Source organism: Erythrolamprus reginae, chromosome 6, assembly GCF_031021105.1.
Source record: "Erythrolamprus reginae isolate rEryReg1 chromosome 6, rEryReg1.hap1, whole genome shotgun sequence".
In the NCBI taxonomy this organism is placed as follows: domain Eukaryota; kingdom Metazoa; phylum Chordata; class Lepidosauria; order Squamata; family Dipsadidae; genus Erythrolamprus; species Erythrolamprus reginae.
This window is the reverse complement of record NC_091955.1, coordinates 93,226,641-93,246,026: the sequence shown is the minus strand read 5'-3', so window position 1 is coordinate 93,246,026 and position 19,386 is coordinate 93,226,641. Positions and strand designations below refer to the sequence as shown.

The 19,386-nt window shown below is 46.0% G+C and overlaps 1 protein-coding gene across 1 annotated transcript in view; it reads left to right on the top strand.

The window, feature by feature from the left end:
• Positions 1-19,386, top strand: part of ITIH2 (inter-alpha-trypsin inhibitor heavy chain 2) — a 41,541-nt gene that overhangs the window by 3,975 nt on the left and 18,180 nt on the right. The window contains exons 2-12 of the mRNA XM_070754449.1: positions 528-602; positions 2,363-2,398; positions 4,624-4,796; positions 7,177-7,281; positions 8,557-8,719; positions 10,067-10,174; positions 11,947-12,075; positions 13,490-13,606; positions 15,749-15,917; positions 16,887-17,012; positions 18,921-19,102. Coding sequence (XP_070610550.1) covers positions 528-602; positions 2,363-2,398; positions 4,624-4,796; positions 7,177-7,281; positions 8,557-8,719; positions 10,067-10,174; positions 11,947-12,075; positions 13,490-13,606; positions 15,749-15,917; positions 16,887-17,012; positions 18,921-19,102 — 1,383 coding nt within the window. The remainder of the gene's footprint in view (positions 1-527; positions 603-2,362; positions 2,399-4,623; positions 4,797-7,176; positions 7,282-8,556; positions 8,720-10,066; positions 10,175-11,946; positions 12,076-13,489; positions 13,607-15,748; positions 15,918-16,886; positions 17,013-18,920; positions 19,103-19,386) is intronic.

Sequence of the window (19,386 nt, the reverse complement as noted above, 5' to 3'; positions counted from 1 at the left end):
CATGAACTGAAAAATCTGCTCCTGTCTGTACAACGTATGTTTAACTATTCTGCTCAAAAAAATAAAGGGAACACTCAAATAACACATCCTAGATCTGAATGAATGAAATATTCTCATTGAATACTTAGTTCTGTACAAAGTTGAACGTGCACAACAGCAGGTGAAATTGACTGCCAATCAGTGTTGCTTCCTAAGAGGACAGTTTTATTTCACAGAAGTTTGATTTACTTGGAGTTATATTGTGTTGTTTAAGTGTTCCCTTTATTTTTTTTGAGTGGTGTATATAAAAGTGGGGGCTTCTTTGTTCCGATCTGGTAGGTCCAAAGCATAACATAGAGAGACACAACTTCTGAGGGCAAGCCATCCATCCAAAGGCAAGATGAACAAATATTGTATGTTGTGTTCTAAGCGTACAGCCCTTGACCATTCTGCACTGTCCTAGTAATGATGGGACATTTGTTTTCCATTTGATTTGACAATTGTGTGTGGCTTCCTTTTTCTGATCTTCTCAGTGGTTTTCCTTCCAGGAACTGGCAGAACTGTTTGACTGGGAGACCAGGGGCTTCATCTCAAGCCCCCGGCTGCAAAGGGGCAGATTTCAGGTACCGATGATTTATACTTTATAGCTTTACAAACAGAACAGCCACCTTACCTTCTCATAGATATCAGCTTCTGTAACGTTCTTATAAAATAATTTTTTTTTAAATGGCACATAGAATTGGACCAATGCGTTGGTTGGAAGTGGCCATAGCAATCTAGTAGTCTTTGTACTTCCAACCACAATTGAGCTTAAAGTTGCTGTTGGAAAAGAACTTCCGCTAGGCCCGTGGGACCATTTTTCATCCTCCACAGGTTTCAGCGAAGGCTCTGGAGCTTGTGGATGGGGAAAAACAGACCCAACAGGCCTACTGGAAGTTTGGAAAGGAACTTCTGGTAGGCCTGTGTGACCATTTTTCACCCTCCACAGGCTTCCGGAAAGCCTCCAGAGCTTGTGGATGGGGAAAAACAGACCCAGCGGGCCTACCGGAATTTTGGAAAGGAACTTCCGGTTGGTCCACGGGGCCATTTTTTGGCCTCCCTAGGCTTCAGGAAAGCCTCTTGGGAAGGGTGAAAAATGGCCCAATGGACCTACTGGAATTTCGGAGGTTTCAGTAAGTCCTGTGCAAACGCACGGGGGCCCACTGTATGTGTGCCCCCACCCTCCTTGCCTTTCATAAGTTACTCAAAACCCACTTTTGTCGCCAGGCATGAGGTAGCTGAGCTACCCCTAGGCTATTATAGTTGTGTGTATGGTATGACTGAGCTGTATGGTTTTAATGTTATGGGTTTTAGATGTTGTTTTAATGTATTGGATTTGTTATATTATGAGCCGCTCTGAGTCCTCGGAGAGGGGCGGCATACAAATCTAAATAATGATGATGATGATGATGGCAGGAAGGCATTGCATTATGGGTGTGGGCAAACACATATGGGCTGTCTCCCAAGCAGAAAAAGGTTCGCCATCATTGCCATAGGAGTTGGTCAGATGTTCAAAGCGGTCCACATAACAAGGTCCTCCTTGATCCACAGCTTACATTAGAGAACCATTTTTCAGCTGTGGTGAGGGGGGCGTTTGCCCAGGTTCGCCTGGTGCATCAGTTGCGGCCTTATTTGGACCGGGAGTCACTGTTCACAGTCACTCATGCCCTCATCAACTCGAGGTTCGACTACTGTAACGCTCTCTACATGGGGCTACCTTTGAAAAGTGTTCAGAAACTTCAGATCGTGCAGAATGCAGCTGCGAGAGCAATCATGGGCTTCCCTAGGTATGCCCATGTCACACCAACACTCCGCAGTCTGCATTGGTTGCCGATCGGTTTCCGGTCACAATTCAAAGCCCTTCATGGCATCGGACCAGAATATCTCCGGGATCGTCTTCTGCCACACGAATCCCAGCAACCAGTTAGGTCCCACAGAGTTGGCCTTCTCCGGGTCCCGTCGACTAAACAATGCCGTTTGGCGGGACCCAGGGGAAGAGCTTTCTCTGTGGCAGCCCCAGCCCTCTGGAACCAACTCCCCCCAGATATCGGAGTTGCCCCTGCCCTCCTCGCCTTTCATAACCCACCTCTGTTGTCAAGCATGGGGGAACTGAGATATTCCCTTCCCCCTTGACTTATAAAATGTATGCATGGCATGTCTGTATGTATGATTGTTCTCTTAAATTAGGTTTTTTTTTAATTAACTTAAATATTAGATTTGTTTATATTGTCTTATTATTGTTGTTAGCCGGCCCGAGTCTACGGAGAGGGGCGGCATACAAATCTAATAAATAAATAAATAAGGTCGATCATGGTTTGTTTAAACCAGCTTCTTTTCTTTGCAGAGAAGCACCTCCGACTCTGAAGAAGAGGAAGAATTGGTGAGTTTTCACATTGATTTCTCTCTCTCTCTCTCTCTCTCTGTCTCTGTCTCTGTCTCTCTCTCTCTGTCTCTCTGTCTCTCTGTCTCTCTTCAGAAAAAAATATAGCTCTTCTCCTTCCCACTCCTCAGTTAACCATTAGCAGAAGATCAATCCCAGCGTTTGCTGAGGGCTTCTTGTTTTTGCTGTCCAAGAATATTATTAACCTGGTGCTTCTTTATTGTGCAATGTTGTCGTGGAATGAATGACTACAAAGCCAATAATGTGCTGCTGCTCCCACGGAGGGGAGGGACATAGTGGGGGGTAGTAAGTTTATGCACTATTTATTAAATATTTAATAGCTTTTTATCGACCTTCTTTCTCTAGTTCCTTAGTATGATCCTTCATTACTTTTTAAAAAGGAAATAATTAAATAGCATGTTTTTACCCATAAATGCTTTAATCCTTTTAATCACTATTTAGAACTCAGCATTTATAACAACTGAAGAAAATTGAGCTACTTGCCTAATCTGTTATCATACTGAACCTTCTGGATTCAGTACAAAACATTAAAATGTCACTGTGCTCCTCAACAAATAATGCTGTCTACCGTTTGTCCTTTTGGTGGCTATTCAAATATTGTAACTTCATCCACTGAAAAAGAGTCCAAGCACCTATTGGAAAACTTATCTTGGTCGGTAATCCACTCCCACCCAGTCACATGACCACCAAGCCACACCCACATAATAAGCCACGCCCACAGCACGGCAGTAAAAATTTTGGCAGCCCATCACTGAACAAAGTGACAACGGGGTGACAACAGAGTGACAATGAAGCGACAACGGAGAAATCAAATCAAGGCTTTTATGGTTTGGAAGGAAGGAAGGAAAAGGGGAAGAGAAAAACAAATGTATGGTAAAAAGAGAAAAAGAAAGAAAAACATCGACTTTGGACTCTTCTTTTTTCAGTGCAATAAAATAAAGTAACGACGTGGCAACCTCAACTTTTTAAACTTTTGCATGATGCCTATCTCTTCAGCAACACCCGAAATCAAAGTTTCATCCCTCCCCCAGAGTCAAGCACAAAGTCCAGAAGTTATTTCCAAGTAGAAATAACGTTGGTTCTATTTCTTTGCTTTAATTGAAGCTGTCAATTTAGCCACCTCAGCTAATTCCATCAGTTTTTGCAGTCATTCATCCATTTGTGGGAATAATTAAGATAGTCCTTGAAACAGTCTTGATGTCCTCCAGCCACCTGGACTACTGCAATTCATGCTACTACTACCTTGGGAACCTTTTGGAAGTGGGTTGCCCTAGCCTTCTCCACCTTGTTTGAACTCATTCTATTCTATTCTATTCTATTCTATTCTATTTACCCTCCCCAGGGAAGCGTTTGGAGCCTGGGGAAGGCAAAACACGAAGTTGGGAAAAAGGCTGCTTCCGGCCTCCAGAGGACCTCCAGGGGGCCTCCAGAGAACCTCCAGGGGGCCCCCGGAGGACCTCCAGGGGGCCTCCTCCAGGGGGCCTCCAGAGGACCTCCAGGGGGCCTCCAGAGGACCTCCAGGGGGCCTCCAGGGGACCTCCAGGGGGCCTCCAGGGGACCTCCAGGGGGCCTCCAGGGGACCTCCAGGGGGCCTCCAGGGGGCCTCCAGGGGACCTCCAGGGGGCCTCCAGGGGACCTCCAGGGGGCCTCCAGGGAGCCTCCAGAGGACCTCCAGGGGGCCTCCAGAGGACCACCAGGAGGCCTCCAGAGGACCACCAGGAGGCCTCCAGAGGACCTCCAGGGGGCCTCCAGGGGGCCTCCAGAGGACCACCAGGAGGCCTCCAGAGGACCTCCAGGGGGCCTCCAGAGGGCGGGGGAAGCTGTTTTTGCCCTCCCCAGGCATTGAATCATGGGTGTGGGCACTCACACATGTGTGATAGCGAGGGCGTATGCTCTTTTGGCGCCCAAGAAAAAAACAGTTTGGCATCACTGCTCTATTCTATTCCATTCCATATTCTACTCTACTCATTGTGTTGGTGACCTGGGTTAGTTAAGCTATGATTACCTATACAATATTTCTAACAGAGTTATATAGAGTGGTACCTCTACTTACGAACTTAATTCGTTCTGTGACCAGGTTCTTAAGTAGAAAAGTTTGTAAGGATGGCAACAATAAAATTTCCAGGGTAGGGATATTCCTGGGACTCTTTGGAATCCCAGCTTTTCCTTTGTTGATCTTTCCTGCCTTGTTTTCATATTTTCAGCTTCTCGGGGAGGACAAAATCCTCCTCCACAGCTACAAGATCCAGTCCACCATCACGTCCCGCATGGCCAACACGATGGTGCAGACCACAGTGGAAAACAGAGCCAAACGCCCGCAGAATCTGGCCTTTGACGTCCAGGTCCCCAAAGGGGCCTTTATCCACAACTTTACTATGTAAGTTGGACCAAAACTACCGGTAGGTTCATCCACTTAATTTTCTCGTAGGCTGCATAGGCTCACCCTAGGCCCAACGGGTTGGAGATTTGTACTTTTCTCCTTGCAAAGATTGATGTCGGGCTTCCCAGGTTGACCAGACATAGTGTGTTGTGTTGCATTGCATTGCGCTGTGCTACATTGTGCAGTATTGCGCTACATTCTATTCTATTCTGATCTGATCTGTTCTGTTCTGTTCTATTCTATTCTATTCTATTCTATATTCTGTTCTATTCTATATTCCATTTTCTATTCCATTCCATTCCATATTGTTCCATTTTGTTCCCCTTCCCTTCTCTCCCCTTCTCTCTCCTCCCCTTTCCTCTCCTCTCCTCTTATATTACCTCCAGTAATGGATTCTAAAACCCTTTACTACTGGTTTGCAGAGCATGCGTAGAAGTATGTGGGAAGAGTTTCCTACTGCCAATGCTACCAGTTCTTAAAACCAGGTCAACCCACTGCTAATTCTCTTTCTCTTCTTTTCTTCTCCCCTACTATATTCTGCTCTCCTTCTCCTATATTCCCTTCCCTTCCCTTCTACTATCTTCTCTCCTCTCCCTCCCCTCCCCTCCTCTCCTCTTTTTCTCCGCTACTATAGTCTCCTTCTATATTCCCTTCCCTTCTCTTCTACTATCTTCTCTTCTCTTCTCTTCTCTTCTCTTCTCTTCTCTTCTCTTCTCTCCTCCCTTCCCTTCCCTTCCCCTCCCCTCCTCTCCTCTTCTTCTCTGCTACTATAGTCTCCTTCTATATTCCCTTCCCTTCTCTTCCACTATCTTCTCTTCTCTTCTCTTCTCTCCTCCCTTCCCCTCCCCTCCTCTCCTCTTCTTCTCTGCTACTATAGTCTCCTTCTATATTCCCTTCTCTTCTACTATCTTCTCTTCTCTTCTCTTCTCTTCTCTTCTCTTCTCTCTTCCCTTCCCTTCCCCTCCCCTCCTCTCCTCTTCTTCTCCGCTACTATAGTCTCCTTCTATATTCCCTTCTCTTCTACTATCTTCTCTTCTCTTCTCTTCTCTTCTCTTCTCTTCTCTTCTCTCCTCCCTTCCCTTCCCTTCCCCTCCCCTCCCCTCCTCTCCTCTTCTTCTCCGCTACTATAGTCTCCTTCTATATTCCCTTCCCTTCTCTTCTACTATCTTCTCTTCTCTTCTCTTCTCTTCTCTTCTCTTCTCTTCTCTTCTCTTCTCTTCTCTTCTCTCCTCCCTTCCCTTCCCTTCCCCTCCCCTCCTCTCCTCTTCTTCTCCGCTACTATAGTCTCCTTCTATATTCCCTTCCCTTCTCTTCTACTATCTTCTCTTCTCTTCTCTTCTCTCCTCCCTTCCCCTCCCCTCCCCTCCTCTCCTCTTCTTCTCTGCTACTATAGTCTCCTTCTATATTCCCTTCTCTTCTACTATCTTCTCTTCTCTTCTCTTCTCTCCCCCCTTCCCTTCCCCTCCCCTCCTCTTCTTCTCCGCTACTATAGTCTCCTTCTATATTCCCTTCCCTTCTCTTGTACTATCTTCTCTTCTCTTCTCTCCTCCCTTCCCTTCCCCTCCCCTCCTCTCCTCTTCTTCTCTGCTACTATAGTCTCCTTCTATATTCCCTTCTCTTCTACTATCTTCTCTTCTCTTCTCTTCTCTTCTCTTCTCTTCTCTTCTCTCCTCCCTTCCCTTCCCTTCCCTTCCCCTCCCCTCCTCTCCTCTTCTTCTCCGCTACTATAGTCTCCTTCTATATTCCCTTCCCTTCTCTTCTACTATCTTCTCTTCTCTTCGCTTCGCTTCGCTTCGCTTCTCTCCTCCCTTACCTTCCCCTCCCCTCCTCTCCTCTTCTTCTCCGCTACTATAGTCTCCTTCTATATTCCCTTCCCTTCTCTTCTACTATCTTCTCTTCTCTTCTCTCCTCCCTTCCCTTCCCCTCCCCTCCTCTCCTCTTCTTCTCTGCTACTATAGTCTCCTTCTATATTCCCTTCTCTTCTACTATCTTCTCTTCTCCCTTCCCCTCCTCTCCTCTGTTCTTCCCCATCTTCTATTCTATTCTACTCTACTCTACTCTTTTCTACTCAATATTCTATTCTACTCTATTCTATTCCTCCTCTATATTCTATTCTATTATATTATATTCTACTCTACTCAATGTTCTATTCTACTCTATACTATTCTATTCCTCCTCTATATTCTATTCTGTTCTATTCTATTTTGCATCCTCCCCTCTCCTCCCCCCATAACATACCACACTGTACCATACCATATACTATATGGTATGTTAGGAATATTCTATTCCTAATTCCATCCCTTGATCTGTTCTGTTCTTATAGCTGCCCATCTCACAAGTGGCTGATTGTTGTTTTTGCTTCTTTCCTGTCCTACAGGAACTTCAACGGTATCACTTTTACCAGTTCAATCAAGGAAAAATCGGCCGCTCGAAGTCAGTTTGCCCAGGCGAGGGCCAAAGGCAAAGCTGCTGCCATCCTCAGGTAGGTAACCCTGGGTGCAGTAACCAGATGTTCCTCTGCTCCCTTGGTCCCGCTGTAGGGAGGACAAAGTAAGGAAGAAATACGCAGCAGCACCTCTGGACCAGGGGCGGGTTCAACATACATTTACTACTGGTCCACCTGGCGATGTTTCGTGCATGCACCCTCATGGAATTTGACTTCTGCACATGTTCAGTAGCTGGAATCAGCCCAAAACACAGCTGGGCAGCTGTGCTTTGGGCAAAGAAATACAGTGGTCCCTCTACTTACGAACTTAATTCATTCCGCCACCATGTTCTTAAGTAGAAAGGTTCGTAAGAAGAAGCAATTTTTCCCATAGGAATCAATGTAAAAGCAAATAATGCGTGTGATTGGGGAAACCACAGGGAGGATGGAGGCCCTGTTTCCTCCCAGGAGGCCCCACGGGGGGCTTCTCCCTGCCTTTTCCAGCCCTGTTTCCTCCCTGAGGAGGGGGTTCGTAAGTGGAAAATGGTTCGTGAGAAGAGGCAGAAAAATCTTGAACACCCAGTTTGTATCTAGAAAAGTTCATAAGTAGAGGTGTTCTTAGGTAGAGGTACCACTGTACAAGTAGTCCCCGGGTTACGTCATCCCCGACTTATGATGTTTCGTCGTTACGATGACCCGGGGACAGTAAGGCCTCCCAAGCGAATTTGTGGGAAGGTTGGGTGGCTCGGCCCTATCCTCCCCCTCGGACGGCGGGGCTTACCGAGCTGGTGTGTGTGAGGCTCTGCCCACTCCACCCGCCTGCAGAGGACCGGAAACTCCTTCAAAGCCGCCATCGCACCACCGTTCGGGTGAGGGGATCTCTGTGGTGGGTGGTGGTGGTGGTGGCGGCGGCAGCTTTGGAGACCCCACGCAGACCCCATCACTTGAATGGAGGCGGTGGCGGCAACGGCTTCAAGGGACCCACTGCCAGTCCTCCTCGGCGCTGAGTTGCTGCAGCCTCCGAGGCCGCCCACCACGGAGACCCCCTTGCCTGAACCGAGGTGGCGGTGGCAGCCTCAGAGGCTGCAGCAACACAGCGCCAATAAAGACCGGCTGTGGTCCCTTGAAGCTGCCGCCGCCGCTACTGCCACCGCCTCCGTTCGTGTAAATTGGAATATTCTGACTTACATGGAAATTTAGCTTATGACGCCCTGTAGGAACGGATCAAAGTCGTAATTCGGGGACTACCTGTACTATGACTTGGACTCTGATTTAGTTTGCATGTTACCTGGAACCTTGACATAAGGATAATCGTTTGTGTCTTTAATACAGGAGCAATGCTTTTGACATGGAGAACTTCAAAGCCGAACTCAACGTCCCAAGCGGAACCAAAGTCCAGTTTGAAATTCATTACCAAGAGTCCATCCGGAGGAAATTATCAACTTATGAACATATTATCCCAGTGCACCCAGGGAAGCTAACCAAACATTTGGAGGTAAAAAGAAGAAGAAAAATTGGCTAGAATGGTTGGTGGGAAATATGACTTTTAGCCATTTAAACATTTTCTCTGACTATTTCTACCAGAGATTCAGCAGGAGCTTTGGGCCTACAGCTTAACAAGCTTTCACTTAAAATGTACAGTGGTACCTCTACTTATGAACTTAATTCGTTCCGTGACCAGGTTCTTAAGTAGAAAAGTTTGTAAGAAGAAACAATTTTTCCCATAGGAATCAATGTAAAAGCAAATAAAGTGTGCGATTGGGGAAACCACAGGGAGGGTGGAGGCCCTGTTTCCTCCCAGGTGATTCCTAGAGATGCCCCACAGAGGCTTCTCCCCACCTTTTCCGGCCATGTTTCCTCCCAGGAGATTCCTAGAGAGACCCCACCTTAAATGGACTTATTTAATGGCTGTGGCATTCACCAACAATCATCACATTCACACGACAACCGTAATGTTCACTTAACAACTGCTGCAAAAAATAAGGTTTTAAAATCAGGATTGAATGCCTGGCAGTGGGCAGAGATTGTCTGCAATACTTCATTCTAACGACTGTGCTACTTGGGTCCTTCCTTCCTTCCTTCCTTCCTTCCTTCCTTCCTTCCTTCCTTCCTTCCTTCCTTCCTTCCTTCCTTCCACCCACCCTCCTTGTCTCCTCCTCCTCCTTCTTCTCCAAGACCCTCTCTCCTTCCTCCCTCCTCTTCTTTCCTCCCTCCCTTCCTCTCTCCCTCCTTCCCTTTCCTCTCCTTCCATCCGTTATCCTTCTCTTTCCTTCTTCCTTCTTCTTCTCCATCCTTCCTTGTCTCCTCCTCCTCTTCCTCCTCTTCCTCCTCTTCCTCCTTCTCCAAGCCCCCACCTTCCTCTCTCCCTCCCCTTCCTTCTTTTCTTTCTTCTCCTTCCTTCCTTTTTCTTCCTTCCTTCTTGTCCTTGTCCTTCCTTCTTCTTCCTCCTTTCTTTTTCTCCTTCTTTTCTTTCTTCCTTCTTCCCTCCCTCCCTCCTTCCCTTCCTTTCTTTCTTTCCCTTCCTTCCTTCTTGTCCTTCTCCTTCCTTTTTCTTATCCTTCTCCTTCCTTCTTTCTCTCCTCCTTCTCCTCTTCCTCCTTCTTCTTCTCTGAGCCCCCTCCTTCCCTCCATCCCTCCCTCTCTTCCTTCCATTGTAAACACAGGTTGGTCACGTGGGTGCCTTGATGTACAGCTGTAATGTACTTATGGGGAAAATCCCAGGTCCCCTTATATTTATAGGGCGAGGTTTACCTTCAGAAAAAAGACCCTCCAGTAGAGATCTTGTCATTCTTCTGTTTTTCTGTCCTTCTATTCTCATCTCTCTTCTATCCCACGGCCACAGGTTAACGTCCACATCATTGAACCACAGGGGATTAGTTTTGTCCATGTTCCTGACATCTTTGACGAGCAGCTCACCTCCGCAACTACCGTCAACAAAGGAGAGAAAAAGGTGAGATGAATTATTCTTCGAGGGAAAGAAAAACCAACCTTTGGCTATTCCTACTAGACGCTGTTGGGCTGCTACCCGTTTGGGCAAACTGGTAGTTCTGTCGATCAGATGGTCCCACCCAATAATGGGCTGCTTCCCCTAGGGGGGAAAACACAGTAGGTGTAGTAAGTTTGTGCACTATTTATTGAATACTTAATAGTTTTTTTTAATTGTCCTTCCATCTCTGGTACCTTAGTATGATCCTCATACTATTCTTCTATTCCTCTATCTCTTCTTCTATTCTTTCACTGATATGTTCTATTACTATATCTTGTTTTCTATTATTTCATAGATATATTTTACTATGAGTATCTCCTCTGTAACCTTCATCATGTATTTTACTATGTGTATATACCCACTAAAACCCTCATTGTGTATTGGACAAAATAAATAAATAAAATAAATGAAACTGTTTTTAAAATAGTAAATAATGAAATAGTATGTTTTTACTCCTAAATGCTTTAATCATTTTAATCATCATCTAGAACTGAACTTTTATAGCCATGAAAGAAAATTGAGCTACTTGCCTGATCTGTTATACAAAACCTTCAAATGTGACTGTGCTCCTCAACAAACAATGCTGTCCATCATTTGTCCTTTTTGTGGCTATTTAAATAATGGGACTTAATCAACTGACAAAGAGTCCCAGCACCTATTTCAAAACTTATCTTGGTCGGTAAGCCACTCCCACCCAGTCGCATGACCTTTGAGCCAACCCTGGTCACATGATTGTCAAGCCACGCCCACCTGGTCACATGGCCGACAAGCCACTCCTGCCCAGTCACATGACCATCAAGCCACACCCACAAAATAAGCCACACTCACAGTGTGGCAGTAAAATTTTTGGCAGCCCATGACTGGCTCCGCCCACCCGCCACTGCGTTATCCTGTCCTATATATTTCCTTCTTTCTCGCTCAGCGGATTCACGCAGCACCGCTAATTTCCACGCCTCCAGTGTTCTACTTAGCAGGGATGGCTTAAAAGGTCAGCTGAGCTTCAGATTCCTATATTTATTTATTTTATTTATTTATTTATTTTGTCCAACACACAATGAGAGTTTTAGTGGCTATATATATATATATATATATATACACATAGTAAAATATATGATGAAGGTTATAGAGGAGATACTCATAGTAAAATATATCTAAGAAATAATAGAAAAGAAGGTATAGTAATAGAAGATATCAATGAAAGAATAGAAGAAGAGACATAGGAATAGAAGAAAGGTAGAGGAGATATAGGAGAGCAATAGGACAGGGGACGGAAGGCACTCTAGTGCACTTGTACTTGCCCCTTACTGACCTCTTAGGAATCTGGATAGGTCAACTGTAGATAATCTAAGGGTAAAGTGTTGGGGGTTAGGGGATGACACTATGGAGCCCTGTAATGAGTTCCACGCTTCGACAACTCGGTTACTGAAGTCATATTTTTTACAGTCAAGTTTGGAGCGGTTAATATTAAATTTAAATCTGTTGTGTGCTCTTGTGTTGTTGTGGTTGAAGCTGAAGTAGTCGCCGACAGGCAGGACGTTGTAGCATATGATCTTGTGGGCAATACTTAGATCTTGTTTAAGGTGTCTTAGTTCTAAGCTTTCTAGGCATGTGCGGAAGCAAAGAAACCAGCATTTTTTGCTGCCAGAAGGACATCCGCGAGTGGAAAAAAACAGTCCCCAAACTAAGGTGCTCTTAAATCCCTGTCTTACTTTATCTGTCCTCTTTTGCCCTTGAAGGCCCACGTCTCCTTCAAACCAAGCCTGGCCCAGCAACGGAAGTGCTCCAATTGCACCAGCACAGCTGTGGAGGGCAACCTTGTGGTGACCTATGATGTCAAGAGGGATGCCAAAGCTGGAGAGTTGGAGGTACGTGGCCAAAGGCCTTGAGGGCTTGGATCGGGAGAGGAGGATCCAGGGAGATCTGCACCAGGGATAGGCCGAGAGATGCAAGGCCCAGGGGAGGAGGCCCGTAATTGGTGTCACAAGTAGCTGACCATTATTTTAAGTGCTGTCCCCAGGGATGGGCTGCTGCCTGGATGGGGGAGGAATGCACTGGGGTAGCGAAAATGGAGTTCCACCCCAGAGCACTCAATTTGCACTGAAAGATGTTGAAAGAAAATGCAGAGCGTCCTGCATAAGCCACGTCCACTGGGTGGTAGTAAAATTTTTGTTAGCCCTTCACTGGCCGTCCCCCAGCTACCATTCTGAGAATTTTTTTAAAGAAGTCATTCACAAGGAGGGAGACAGGGAGGGAGGAAAGGGGAGGGACAGGGAAGGAAGGAGGGGGAGGGAAGGAAGGAAGAAGGAAAGGAAGGAGGGAAAGGAGGGAAGGAGGGAAAGGAGGGAAGGGGGGAAAGAAGGAAGGAGGAGGGATTGCAGGGGAAAGAAGGAGGAAAAGAAGGAAGGGGTGGGAGGGAAAGGGAAAAGGGAGGGGGGAAGGGAGGAGGGGAATTGCAGGGGAAGGAAGGAGGGAGAAAAGGAAGGAAAGAGGAAAGGAAGGAAGGGAAGGAACAATGGAAGGAAGGAAGGAGAGGGGAAAGGAGGAGGAAAGGAAGGAGGGGGAGGGAGGGAAAGAGGAGAGGGAGGGGGAAGGCGGGAAGGAGGGAGCAAAAGAGGAAAGGAAGGAGGGAGGAGGTGGAGGGATGGAGGGAGAAAAGGAAGGGAAAAGGCAGAGAAGCAGGAAAGGAAGCAAAGAGGGAGAAGAAAAGGAAGGAAAGAGGAAAAGAAGGAGGGAGGGAAGGAAGAAGGGGGGAGGGGGAAAGAAGGAGAGAGGGAAGCAGGGAATGGAGGAAGGAAATCAAATACAGACTAGGAGTCAGTTCTAACTTACCTCACTGCTGGTTTGTTTCCTCCTGTGCCGCATTGGCGCATGCACACTTCACACGTAAAAAAGTCCCCAAAATAAAAAAATCCCAAACCAAGATGGTGATGCTTGCCCTGTGCCAGGAACCGGACTTCTGCGCAGAAGGAAAAAAAGCCTGGAAAAAATCCACACCCCCAAAAAATAATAATAATCGGGGAAAACAATTCGCAAAAAATAAATTTAAACAAAGTTGGTGACGCCCACAGACTGGCACTGACCGAACCAGTCCTGTGACATCCTCATGACATCACCAGCAAGTCACTACCAGTTTGGGCGAACCGGTGCAAACCGGGAGCAGCCCACCTCTGATACAGACAGAAGTGAAGGATTCTTTTCTGCAGAAAACTCCACTTTTTATGGTTCTTTTCGAAATTCCTTTGGTAAGGAAACTCTGTCCTTGTCCCTTTGTTTCCCCAGATCTTCAATGGGTATTTTGTCCACTACTTCGCTCCGGATGACTTGGATCCCCTGCCGAAAAACATCCTGTTTGTCATTGATGTCAGCGGCTCCATGTGGGGGATCAAAATGAAACAGGTGAGTGCAAAGGCCCAGGAAGGGTTGAAACTCCTGCAGGTAACGTCTAGATCAGTGATGGCGAAACCTATTTAGTCCGTGTGCCACAAGGGTGGGAGCGTGGGCGGAATCACACACCCAGGTGCCCCCACCCATAATTCCATGTGGTCCCCCATGCATGCACACCTGACTTCCCCTGCTCCTAGCACACAATGACACACCTGTGCTATAATTTTGAGGTTATCTTCACCGATGATTCCTCCATTCTGCATTTCTCCACATCACTTTCAGCAGGGATCATAAAAGCAACCATGTGTTCTGTCCCAGCACCGAGCCCCCCAGAAATCAGATGCACACTATTGGGTTTAAATAATAAAGGATTTTACTATCTACAAGAAGTATTCAAGGTGTTGGTTATTACCTATAAAGCCCTATATGGCTCAGGGCCAGATTATTTACGGGACCATCTCCTGCCACATACCTCCCTGTTGTAATCATAGGTTCTTAGGCACTGAAACTTGGGATAGAATATTGCTGAAGGGTGATGTTTTAGCCTAGTGGATGCTGTATAAACCTTATTCTTCCTCTATGGAAAGGCAGCAAAGTCCAGGCTGAGTAAGCAAGCTGCAGAATCCATGACCACGTGGAAAATAATTAACTTGATATACAGCATGAAGATAACGTATAACTAACTTCCATATAAGGAAATATATGCCTTACTCTCATTCCTTTGCTAATCATCAGTAAACACACAATCCAGGAAAAGGCAATGAATGGAGCTTCCATTAATTATCTATAGGGAAGTCACGAGGAGGTTGCCTTATACAGCGCATGAGTGAATGGTAGTTGGGGGATGGCTTAATGTATGTGGCGTTCGCGAATTGGTTATTCTGTACCACATGTCAGGAAAAGTGAAATACAATAAAAGGAGCGATCTTGATTCAATCGAGGTCATCTCATTGAGAAAATTTTCTCCGTTGCTTCATTTTGATGTGGCAATTATGGCACCCTGTGCCTCCCTAGAGGTCGGCCCACTGGGGGAGGGCTGTTTGCCTTCACCTCCCAGAGACCAATAAGAGCTCACAGAGTCGGCCTCCTCCAGGTCCCATGAGCTAAACAATGCAGGTTGGTGGGACTGTAGGGGAGGGCCTTCTCTGTTGCTGCCCCGGCTCGATGGAATGAACTCCCCCCTGATGTCCATACTGCTCCCACCTTGCTGGCTTTGCATAAAGCCATGAAGACCTGGCTATGCCGGCAAGCCTGGGGGTCCTAAATCAACCACTAGCTTGACCGTGTGCATGAATTCGTATGAATGGCAAGTACGCGTGTTGCTGAATTATTTTTACAAGTTTTAATTAGGGTCTTAGAATTTAGACTGTTTTTTTCTTGACTTCTTTTTATTGTTGTTTATCATTTACATTGTTGTAATCCGCCCTGAGTCCTTCGGGATTGGGCAGCTTCGAAGTCAAATTAAATAAATAAAATAAATAATCTTTGCAGTTAAAGTCTTTTCAGAATGAAACTAAAGTCTTTTAATGGCTTCGCTGTGATGATTATAGAGTCTTATCTGCTGGCTATAGTCCCAGAAAGAGATAAGCGGGACAATAATTACCCGGCTGGAATAATACTCGGAAGCAGAGACATTCAGAAGTTAGCTGGAAGCCTGGAGTTTCTTGAAAGCCAAGAATGTATCTCTTTAAATCACAAATCGACAAAAACCAGAACTAGAAACTAGATGCTAGAAATGAACCATGTTGTTCTCTGCGCAGAAGCAGCATGTTACACCATCTTAAATACCCTGAGGGTGTGGCCCATTAGTCAGCAGTGCTACTCATGACTAAACCTCCTCCTAAGTAACCACTCATGCCTCCTAGATACCCTGCGAACCCTAGCATCCAGAAGATGCTCCTCCTCTCCTCCTAAGTCGTTCATCTCAGGAGGTGCAGAAGGTCCTGGTTGCTCTTCATTCTTTGACACCACGTCCTCCTGGCTGTCAATCTTGGGTACCAGGAATACGGGAGGCTTGTACCAGGCCTCCACTGTCTCTGAGTCTTTTGGGCCCACGACTAATGGCGAGCAGACCATGACATCGTGTTTCCAATGAAGGAGACTGAGGCGCAGAAGCTTAACACCCTTTTCTCTGATTTTTATTTGACGTTTCAGACCGTCGAAGCTATGACGACCATCTTGGGGGACCTCCGATCCAATGACCAGTTTTCTATCTTGGATTTCAACCACAACGTCCGGTGCTGGAGGGACAGTTTAGTCCAAGCCTCCAAAATCCAGACAGAGGCAGCCAAGAAGTACGTTGAAGGAATCCACCCCAATGGAGGTGAGTGGAACCCCAAGGGATCGTAAGGATTTGTAAAAAAGAGCCCCACTCCCCATTTGGGAAGGTTACCTAATTTGGGGTACACAAGGATCCACTGCATTAAAAAAGACTTTGGTTGCTTTTGTATTAAGTGTCCCCCTGGTTTTCCTCAAAGAATCCTGGAAAGAAGATTCAAACTTTGGGAGAAGTTATTGACCCCAATGAAAACATTCCTCTTATTTGCTCAGTGTGTATAACTGGGATCATCTATCTTACTAAGCCATACTGTCTCTTCTTCCTTTTATTGTCTCCTCCTCCTCCTCTTCCTCCTCTCCTTCTCCTTCTCTTCTTCTTCCACTCCCTCTCCTCTTTCTCTTCTCCTTCTTCTCCTATTCTTCTCTTTCTCCTCTTCCTCTTCCTCCTCTCCCTCTCCTTCCTTTTGTCCTTCTCCTCTTACTCTTCCTTTTCCTCCTCTTCCTCTCTGTCTCCTTCCCCCTCTCCTCTTCTTCTTCCCCTTCCTGTCCTTCTCTTTCTCCTTCCCCTCTTTCTTTTCCTCCTTTACCACTCCTTCCCCTTCTCCTCTTCTTCATCTTTTTCTCCTTCTCCTCCTCCTCTTCCTCTTCTTCCTCTCCTTCTCCTTCTCATCCCCTCCTCCTCCTTCTCTCCCCTTTCTCCTCCTCTTCCTCTTCTTCCTCTTTTTCTCCTCCTTCTCCTTTTCCTCCTCTTCCTCCTCCCTTCTCCTCCTCCTCCTCCTCTTCCTCTTCTTCCTCTCCTTCTCCTTCTCAATCCCCCTCCTCCTCCTTCTCTCCCCTTTCTCCTCTTCTTCCTCTTTTTCTCCTCCTTCGCCTTTTCCTCCTCCTCCCCTTTTCCTCCTCTTCTTTCTCTTCCTTTCATTCTTCTGCCTTCATTCATCAAAAATAAACAATGGACATACAATAACATGACATTTTAAAAAACTTTCTTGTCACTTTTTATTATTATTTTTAATAGGAACCAACATCAACGATGCCCTTCTCCGGGCTATGTTTATTTTAAATGAAGCCAACGCTTTGGGGATGTTGGATCCAAATTCTGTCTCCATGATTGTATTGGTTTCGGATGGAGACCCAACTGTTGGTAAGATCTGGACATTCAGGTTTTCAAGAAATGTGTGAGAAATTGTCATTGGAACAGCTTGTTTTATTCCTCCTCTTTTGCCCCTGAATGATTTCAAGACAAGGTTGTCCAACCTTGGCAATGTTAAGACTTGTGGGCTTCAACTCCTGAGCCAGCATTGCTGTTTCTAATCTCTCTGATCTTCCAAAATAATTCTGGAAGGTTCTCTGGGTTATGTCAGATACCAATCCTTCAGGATAGTTGAATTCAATGGTTTTTTTTTTTTAAAGATATCTGGTTTTAGAATTTCTGCAAATTCAGTAAAGGGGTAGGCACCAGAAATTTTAGCAATGAACCACTGCTAATAACTGGCTTAACAGTGGAGACACACACTCAAATCAAAAAGCAATCCTTTGTTGCGAAAGGTCAGCTGCTAATTAATCTTCATTTGCAGCGGGCATAATTTCAAACAGTCTACCCTTAACTCAAAAGCAATGCTTGCTATCTTACATAATTTCCAAAGTCTTGGTAAAATGCCCAGGAGAAATCTGAAGCAGAGAAGCAGGGATTCACAAGACAATTCATGACAGATAAACTATTGTTTCCTGCAGCCGTTCAGCTGCCTCTACTGCTCTTAAGTAGACTAGGGGAGTGACCAATTAGTCCCCAGTCTTGCTCCTGAGGAAATCTCCTCTGGAATAACCATTCCTGTCTCTTGGGAGCTCTGCGCACTCTGACATCAAGAAGAGGAGAAACCTCTTCTTCCTCAGCACTACTATGAGGTGCTGGAGGTTCAGAAAGCCTTGGTTGAACCTCTGCCTCTGGCACTGAATCCTCACCATCCTTCCCACTATGCGACTTGGGTGCCAGCTGAACAGGCCACAGGCATATTACCAAGTCAGTTTCCTCTTGAACAGGATCTGCTATCAGCTGCATGGGCCACTGGCGAGCCACCACAGGTACTGCCTAGAAACCAGGCGATGGGGAATTCTAATTTATTTATTTATTTATTGGATTTGTATGCCGCCCCTCTCCGCAGACTCGGGGCGGCTAACAACAATGGTAAAACAACATGTAACAATCCAATTTAATAAAACAACTAAAAACCCTTATTATAAAAAACCAAACATACACACAAACATACCATGCATAACTTGTAGTGGCCTAGGGGGAAAGAATAACTTAACTCCCCCATGCCTGGCGATGAAGGTGGGTCTTAAGAAGTTTGTGAAAGACAAGGAGGGTGGGGGCCGTTCTAATCTCTGAGGGGAGCTGATTCCAGAGGGCCGGGGCCGCCATAGAGAAGTCTCTTCCCCTGGGGCCCGCCAAACGACATTGTTTGGTCGACGGGACCCGGAGAAGGCCAACTCTGTGGGACGTTATCGGCCGCTGGGATTCGTGCGGTAGAAGGCGGTTTCGGATGTATTCTGGCCCAATGTCATGTAGGGCTTTAAAGGTCATTACCAATACTTTGAATTGTGAGCGGAAACTGATCGGCAGCCAGTGTAGGCCATGGAGTGTTGCAGAAACATGGGCGAATCTAGAAAGCCCCACGATGGCTCTCGCGGCCGCATTCTGCACGATCTGAAGTTTCCGAACACTTTTCAGAGGTAGCCCCATGTAGAGAGCGTTGCAGTAGTCGAACCTCGAGGTGATGAGGGCATGAGTGACTGTGAGCAGAGACTCCCTGTCCAAATAGGGCCGCAACTGGTGCACCAGGTGAACCTGGGCAAACGCCCTCCTCGCCACAGCCGAAAGATGATGTTCCAATGTTTCAATGTCTAATCCTTAAGCCTGAAAGCATTGCTGCCTGGGGAATTCTGGGAGTTGAAGTCCACACATCTTAACGTAGCCACAGTTGGAGACCTCTGAATTAAGAGGCCAATCCTGGAAGGCCGCCTTCATTTTGGTCTTTTCTCCTCCTATCAGGAGAACTAAAACTGCCAACAATTCAGAAAAACGTGAAGAAACACAACCGGGACGATATCTCTTTGTTCTGTCTCGGAATCGGCTTTGATGTGGACTACGATTTTCTGAAGAGGCTGGCGACTGAAAACCACGGAGCTGCGCAAAGGATCTTCGGGAATCAAGAGACCTCTTCCCAAATGAAGGTGACTCTCCCACCTGCATATTAAAGCATGTTAAAATATGCTTCTGTATTTTAGCTTAACCCATTTAGGCTGGGCCAACTGAGAACTGAGAATCCTTTTATTGTCACTTTATTATTATTATTATTATTATTATTATTATTATTATTATTATTATTATTATTATTTATTAGATTTGTATGCCGCCCCTCTCCGCAGACTCGAATGTACACTAATTGAAATACAGTATTCCCCTGATTTTCGCGGGTTCGAACTTCGTGAAAAGTCTATACCATGGTTTTTCAAAA